The 8,044-nt window shown below is 40.5% G+C and overlaps 1 protein-coding gene across 1 annotated transcript; it reads left to right on the top strand.

The window, feature by feature from the left end:
* The first annotated feature begins 3,894 nt into the window (after positions 1-3,894).
* On the top strand, positions 3,895-4,737 carry LOC125372214 (keratin-associated protein 4-3-like). Its single transcript, XM_048381437.1, has one exon. The coding sequence runs from the start codon at positions 3,895-3,897 to the stop codon at positions 4,735-4,737; it is 843 nt and encodes a 280-aa protein (XP_048237394.1).
* Positions 4,738-8,044: the final 3,307 nt, after the last annotated feature.

Raw genomic sequence — 8,044 nt, 5'->3', positions numbered from 1 at the left:
TGTATACAATGTTCCATCACCTCTGTGTTTGTTTACAATGTTCCATCACCCATGTGTTTGTATACAATGTTCCATCACCCGTGTGTTTGTATACAATGTTCCATCACCTCTGTGTTTGTTTACAATGTTCCAACCCCCGTGTGTTTGTTTACAATGTTCCATCACCCGTGTGTTTGTATACAATGTTCCATCACCTCTGTGTTTGTTTACAATGTTCCAACCCCCGTGTGTTTGTATACAATGTTCCATCACCCGTGTGTTTGTATACAATGTTCCATCACCCGTGTGTTTGTATACAATGTCTCATCACTCGTATGTTTGTATACAACGTCCAATTACATGACTGTGATTGTCTCATCACCCGTGTGTTTGTATACAATGTCTCATCACCCGTATGTTTGTATACAATGTCCCATTACCTGTTTGTTTGTATACAATGTCTTATCACCCGTGTGTTTGTATACAATGTGTCATCAGCTGTGTGTTTGTATACAATATCCCATTACCTTTGTGTTTGTATACAATATATCATCACATCATCTAATAAGTAAAACATTTTCATTTAAAGTCTGCCTTAGATTTTATGAGATGACAGTTGACTTGCTTCATCAGAATTGTAGCCATAATTCACCGTGATATATTCATGACCTGTATTTATTTCTCTACACAACGTCCGTGCTGTCAAGTGTTGCCTGTGTGGCACATGACAGACATTAAGCGGGGGCAGTATTGAGTCCAGATTGAGTGGCTACTAATTGCAAGACCCCAACTCCTCTTGCCCCAGTTCCATTTCCGACGCGAGGGACTTAAACTGCATCAAGTATTTCTCCACGAGATTGTTTTAAACATGCATATTATTTATTAACACTTCACCAACCGAGCCCTATCATTTAATCAGTGATATCACGCTGTTACTTAAATGCATCCCTTTCTGGTTGGAATAAACAGCTCGGGTTTCTAATGGAATAAACATTAACACTCCGCACTGAAGAATTCCATTTGCTTTCCCCTTCAACTATTTAGATTTTATTATGCTTGGGTAATTTGGAATATCAATTCATTGCTAATAGCGTTTACGAATCATAAATTTTATATAATGTGATTGATTCAACACCAAAAGATCGATTTACTATTATCTTCTCCCCGAGTGGCGAGTTACTGCGTGACACTGGCTATATGTTACAGTGTCAACAGTGACTTTGATGCCTCATCACATTCAAACACACAAGTCATCTTTATACTAAAATGTGTAATGATTAAGATGTGTGGCCATTGTCATAGGAATGCTCGTGTCATTACAAACAATTTTCAAAGACTTTGGCAATGCACTTGTTTAGTTCTATTTGACACTGAGTGCAACTTGAAATGGAAGAAAATCGTTTTGAACATTAGAATGTAATGTATAACGTCGTTAGGGTTCCCGATGGGTTGTTATTTATTTTCAACATGACAACGAAAATGATTTATTACAGCTTGCATGCTAAATAGCTCTGTCCGAACCTGCTATCTCTATATTGCAGCATATTACAGCACAAGTGTTGGGTGTGGTATTACACCGTGAGCGCTTTGTTTGATATAACGCCGTGAGTGTTGGGTGCAGCTGCCTGCAGCGTCAATATTCTGTGCTGCAGATTAGAACATCATTGCTACTCGTGTATGTTGCTGCATATTGCAGCTGCTAATATTATGTGCGGTTACCCATCGGAAAATACCGATGGGACAAGCTCCGATTTATTTAAACGATAATGTTGATAAGTTAATGAGTACATTTATGAAACACTATCAAAAAGTGATGATACCAAGTATTCGCAAAGGTGAGCGCATCCTGCCCCATCGGTGGCACCCGTCACAAATACGTGCAAAGGCAAGTCGCACGTCCATGACCTCGTTATCAGGAAACAAACAGGTAATCGGTGCACTTCTTAAACCGACTGAAAAGTCTTCGGAAGTCTGGAAATAGGGTACAAATAGTTCATGCCACTGGTGGAACTTGGGCTGTCTTCTACTAGTTATATAGAATCAGAACCCTGCTTTTGAATTATGATTCTTGAGCGTTTCTTCTCGTTCTCTTTTCCCCATATATATTGTAAACGCGAGGCCATCAACGTCCTGGGATTGTTGTATCAAATGTATGTCCTGGTTCCGGAGCCTGGTAGTGATTACATTGGGATGGCTCATGATGAAATAAACTAAGTGAGAGAGTGATATTATTTTACGCCGCTTTAAACACGATTTCAGTTGTATCACGGCGTGTCAACTTTATACGGGAGGAGAGCATAACGTTATTCAGGCCTTAGACGTTACCACATTGGTGAAACCCGGGTAAGGTGCCGACAAACCTAGAAACATAATTGGGGCGAATATGGGATTCGAACCCACCGTCATAGATTTCTGGGAAGATCGTACCCCACCATTTTAAAATTGTGCGAAAAGTGTCATTACACAGTATGCTATACTGTTATATTAGCTGCAGCATCAGGCAGCGTGTCGTCACTAACTGATGACCAACACACATCAAACATCTAATCTATTTAATCAAAAGGACCCGAGTTGAATTTATAAAGATCAGATTGGTCTTTATAGCTAATGTGTACCGTAGGATCAGTCATCTAAGGCAGAACGATTCTCTGTGCAGAGTTGTGTTCCTTAGATGTGCCAGGATCCAATATTCGTGAGTACTAATGCCATGATTATGATCCTTCGTTTGTCCATATTCGAGTCGGGGCTTTTACCAAACTGGCAGATGCTACATTTTGACTTTTGGCTTTGCTCCGGAAGTGCGAGGGATGATTGATGAGTGTTTTGTTGTAGACATTACATTATACAGAGATGACGAAAGCTGTATCATATGAGAAAATTGTGCCTCTGTGACTAGTCAGTGAGAAAAATCAATGTCCGTTGAAAGATAGACATGCAAAGTGTTGTTTGGACGTGGAGAATCCAGCCTTCACTCGTAGTCACTAATCGTTGCAAGAACCTTTCTGGATCAGCTTCAAACAGGCCGCCTTAGATGAATGATCCAATGGTACACATTTAATATTAAAACTAATCTGACCATTATTAAATCCGGAGTACCAAACTTAAATTATACCAAACAAGAGTATAGGGTTGTGTGGTTGAAACACCTGGCCTAACCCAAACTAGTGTAAGGTGTTGTTGTGTTCCCCAGAGCAGTTAGTGTGGGCGACACCCTTCCTTTCTGTGTCCGAACCAAACATGTCACCTGACACCGGCTGTGCATAGGGGCATTAATTGAGGAGTGACAACGTTTCAATGCTCGTTAATATAATTTATGAATCGGGGTACACATCTTTCGATTGAAGGCAGTTAAGCGTTTCTAGACATATACATGTCATAGCAACATAGCAATACGCTTCAGGAATTAAATGTTCATTCAGACAATAGGACAGCTCCGTTAGGTAGATCTTGCGTAACGCTGACACAGATTATCACGTGCACGCGGCAATAAGGATAATCAATAAATAAATCACAAATTATTCCTTGGCATTTGGTTGCGTTAATGTTTCCATAAAAAAAGTAAAACAAAATTGTCACGCCCACTATTGGACAACTTTCCCTGGGCTATTTTGAGACATTGAGACTGATTGGCATTTGTGAAGTTGCTTGTAGTGTATCATTGGGCTGAACGATGGCACTGATTGCTTATACTTGTCACCGCCTTATATTTTTGCGCTAAAAGACTGTCGATAGGCGCATTTCCACCACAGCGTGCACACGGGCTTATGTTCAAACCTTCAATTCTATTTTCTTTTCCTTTTTGTTTGCATTTATTGAAATATTTATAGCCTATGTCCAACAAAATACTAGCCCACATTTTCACGTGGCCAGGGATGTTGCAGAGAGCACATATGTGGTATATCTTATTATATAGAGATGACGACAGCTGTGTTTATGTCCACCTGTCTCAACCTGTTTCTGTCTGTATCCACCTGTGTCTATCTGTGTCCACCTTCTCTCGCCTGTGACTCCGGCGTCTATCTGTATCCACCTCCACTCGCCTGTGACTCCGGCGTCTATCTGTGTCCACCTCCACTCGCCTGTTACTCCCGTTCGTACCTGTGTCCTCCAGTGTCCTCCTGTGCCCACCTGTTTCTGTCTGTGTGCACCTGTGTCTATCTGTGTCCGACTCCAATCAGATGTTACTCCTGTGTGTTCCTGTGTTCTCCAGTGTCCTCCTGTGCCCACCTGTTTCTGTCTGTGTGCACCTGTGTCTATCTGTGTCCGACTCCAATCAGATGTTACTCCTGTGTGTTCCTGTGTTCTCCAGTGTCCTCCTGTGCCCACCTGTTTCTCTCTGTGTGCACCTGTGTCTATCTGTGTCCGACTCCAATCAGATGTTACTCCTGTGTGTGCCTGTGTCCTCCAGTGTCCTCCTGTGCCCACCTGTTTCTGTCTGTGTGCACCTGTGTCTATCTGTGTCCGACTCCAATCAGATGTTACTCCTGTGTGTTCCTGTGTTCCCCAGTGTCCTCCTGTGCCCACCTGTTTCTGTCTGTGTGCACCTGTGTCTATCTGTGTCCGACTCCAATCAGATGTTACTCCTGTGTGTGCCTTTGTCCTCCAGTCTCCTCCTGTGCCCACCTGTTTCTGTCTGTGTGCACCTGCGTCTATCTGTGTCCACCTCCACTCGCCTGTTACGCCTGGGTGTGCCTGTGTCCTCCAGTGTCCTCCTGTGTCCACCTGCATCCACCTGTTTCTGTCTGTGTACACCTGTGACTATGTCTGTGTCCACCTCCACTCACCTGTGGCAACACGTGACCACCTGTAACACCTGTTTCCACCTGTGTTTGACAATGTAATCAAGTGTCCAGCTACGCTTATCTGTGTCCTCCTGTGTCGGCCTGTGTTCCCCTGTGTCCCCAGTGTCTATTTATAGGACCACCTGTGGCAGCTCGTGGCCACCTATAACAGCCTGTGTTTGCCACACGTGTTCTTTTGTGTTCACCGTTTCGAAACTGTTGATAAAGACAAAAAGTTTAATCACGACGGAACCCGACAATGAGTAAATGTTGTTTTCTGTTGCATTCAGCAATATTCAGCAACTAGCTTCATCTGACAATTAGTCACCACAGTATATATAGTAGCAATATTCAGCAACTAGCTTTATCTGACAATTAGTCACCACAGTATATATAGTAGCAATATTCAGTAACTAGCTTTATCTGACAATTAGTCACCACAGTATATATGGTAGCAATATTCAGCAACTAGCTTCATCTGACAATTAGTCACCACAGTATATATAGTAGCAATATTCAGCAACTAGCTTTATCTGACAATTAGTCACCACAGTATATATGGTAGCAATATTCAGCAACTAGCTTCATCTGACAATTAGTCACCACAGTATATATAGTAGCAATATTCAGCAACTAGCTTTATCTGACAATTAGTCACCACAGTATATATGGTAGCAATATTCAGCAACTAGCTTCATCTGACAATTAGTCACCACAGTATATATAGTAGCAATATTCAGCAACTAGCTTCATCTGACAATTAGTCACCACAGTATATATAGTAGCAATATTCAGCAACTAGCTTTATCTGACAATTAGTCACCGCGGTATATATGGTAGCAATATTCAGCAACCATCAGGGATCATTCTCGGAAGCGGAGACCACTTAGTGATCGTGAGTTGTCGGCTGTCGGGGAGGCTGTCTTGTCTTGTTTATAAATTTCTGGGACAGACAGAATGTCAGATGACAAGACTTTCTTAAAATGTCATTACCTCCTCTAATTTGGAGTAACGTTGTCATCTATAACATGCAGTATATACTACAGCAGACGGCTAGCGTGGACGCCATGTAGCAGGAGGTCGCAGTTGTAGGCTGTAGTTATATACTACAGAACATAGTTATATACCACAGAACATAGTTATATACTACAGAACATAGTTATACAATACAAAACATTGTGATATACTACAGAACATAGTTATATACCACATAACATAGTTATATACTACAGAACATAGTTATACACTACAGAACATAGTTATATACTACAGAACATAGTTATACTATACAAAACATTGTGATATACTACAGGACATAGTTATATACCACAGAACATAGTAATATACCACAGAACATAGTTATACACTACAGAACATAGTTATATACTGCAGCAGCCGACAAGCGTGGACAACCTGTAGCAGGGAGGTCGCAGTGGTAGGGTGTAGTTATATACTACAGAACAAAGTAATATACTACAGAACATAGTTATATACCACAGAACATAGTTATATACCACAGAACATAGTTATATACCATAGAACATAGTTAGATACTACAGAACATAGTTATATACCACAGAACATAGTTATATACCAAAGAACATAGTTATATACTACAGAACATAGTTATATACTACAGAACATAGTTATATACTACAGAACATAGTTATATACTACAGCAGCCGACAAGCGTGGACAACCTGTAGCAGGGAGGTCGCAGTGGTAGGGTGTAGTTATGTACTACAGAACATAGTTATATACCACAGAACATAGTTATATACTACAGAACATAGTTATATACTACAGCAGCCGACAAGCGTGGACAACCTGTAGCAGGGAGGTCGCAGTGGTAGGGTGCAGTTATATACTACAGAACATAGTTATATACCACAGAACATAGTTATATACTACAGAACATAGGTATATACTACAGAACATAGTTATATACTACAGCAGCCGACAAGCGTGGACAACCTGTAGCAGGGAGGTCGCAGTGGTAGGGTGTAGTTATATACTACAGAACATACATGTAGTTATACACTACAGAACATAGTTACATACTACAGCAGCCGACAAGCGTGGACAACCTGTAGCAGGGAGGTCGTAGTAGTAGGGTGTAGTTATATACGTCATTGACATCCCGTGTTTTAATCAAGTTTAGTAAAAACGGAAAATGACAATTTTATCACATTACAAAATACCTAGTCATGTGACGTCATGATGCCTGATATAATTATATCCGATGCGGCAAGTTACCCCCACAAAGGATTTAGTTCATAGTTATATATAACTTCACTTCATATTGTATCAAATCTTCTTAATCTTTAACGATTTTAGCGCTACGTCAGAACACGTTTACAGCCATGTTTAATATAGCTATCACATTTCTGCATATACAAAACGACACAGCAACTATGGTTATGTTAATTAATGGTAGTCCCTGTCTATATTACAAAGCACACGTTATTGAGCTGAAACCATCAAATGCCTTGGTAAGTAACATATTTTTAAAACAACTAGTTTGTAACTATATACAATTCTAATCAATTCTAATATCAAACTCTCACATACCATTGTAGACAGTTACAAAATTAATAATAACGATTTGATCATGTTGTTTTGTCCAGCATCACGACGGCATCATCCACATGTTCTTTTTGTTGGTTAATTATGTAAATATCGATCTTTAAATCATTAAAGTGATTACTGTAAGGCAACATTATTATTCATTGAAATCCTAGGCTATGCTTCAGTGTGTAGCCAATACGTTTAAACCTAAGTCAGTTTCATCCTGAGCGTGGTTTGTGCTTTTGGTAGGTAAGCATTTAAGATTTAAGGCTACCAAGATGTTACAATCCTGAACAAACGATGAGGAAAACCACTGACATTTTAAGGTCAGTAAAAACCTGGAACAGGCATACACACGGGGACATACAAACTAGGTTCCCAAGTTCCCGAGGAACACGATGGCGACTTGTAAAATCATTGAAGGAAATCCAGTCAGCTGGTCCAATGACTGTAATCAGCTGTACTGCACGTGGGTCACAGCCATCACGGCTGCTTGTTTCACTGAAAGCAACAGACGTTCCAGAGCATTTAAGCTTGCGTTTTCTATACCCAAGTTTGTTCAGCTTTTGTTACATGGTTGCAAGTAGATACTCAAGGGAGGTCAGTGAGTGCCAGGAACAGAAAGTAGTTCCGGTGTTCTTTCCGACAAGGAAGAAAGACACACTCGTCTAAATCTACCACAACCAATGAAAATTAAGTGAATCTAAACTCATTGT

The sequence above is a fragment of the Haliotis rufescens genome, unplaced genomic scaffold (assembly GCF_023055435.1).
Source record: "Haliotis rufescens isolate VD_foot unplaced genomic scaffold, xgHalRufe1.0.p SCAF_1, whole genome shotgun sequence".
NCBI classification, from domain to species: Eukaryota; Metazoa; Mollusca; class Gastropoda; order Lepetellida; family Haliotidae; genus Haliotis; species Haliotis rufescens.
This window is presented reverse-complemented; position numbering and strand designations above follow the sequence as displayed.

Coding starts and splice junctions, on each gene's coding strand:
- LOC125372214 (XM_048381437.1), top strand. CDS start 3,895: ATGACGACAGCTGTGTTTATGTCCACCTGTCTCAACCTGTTTCTGTCT.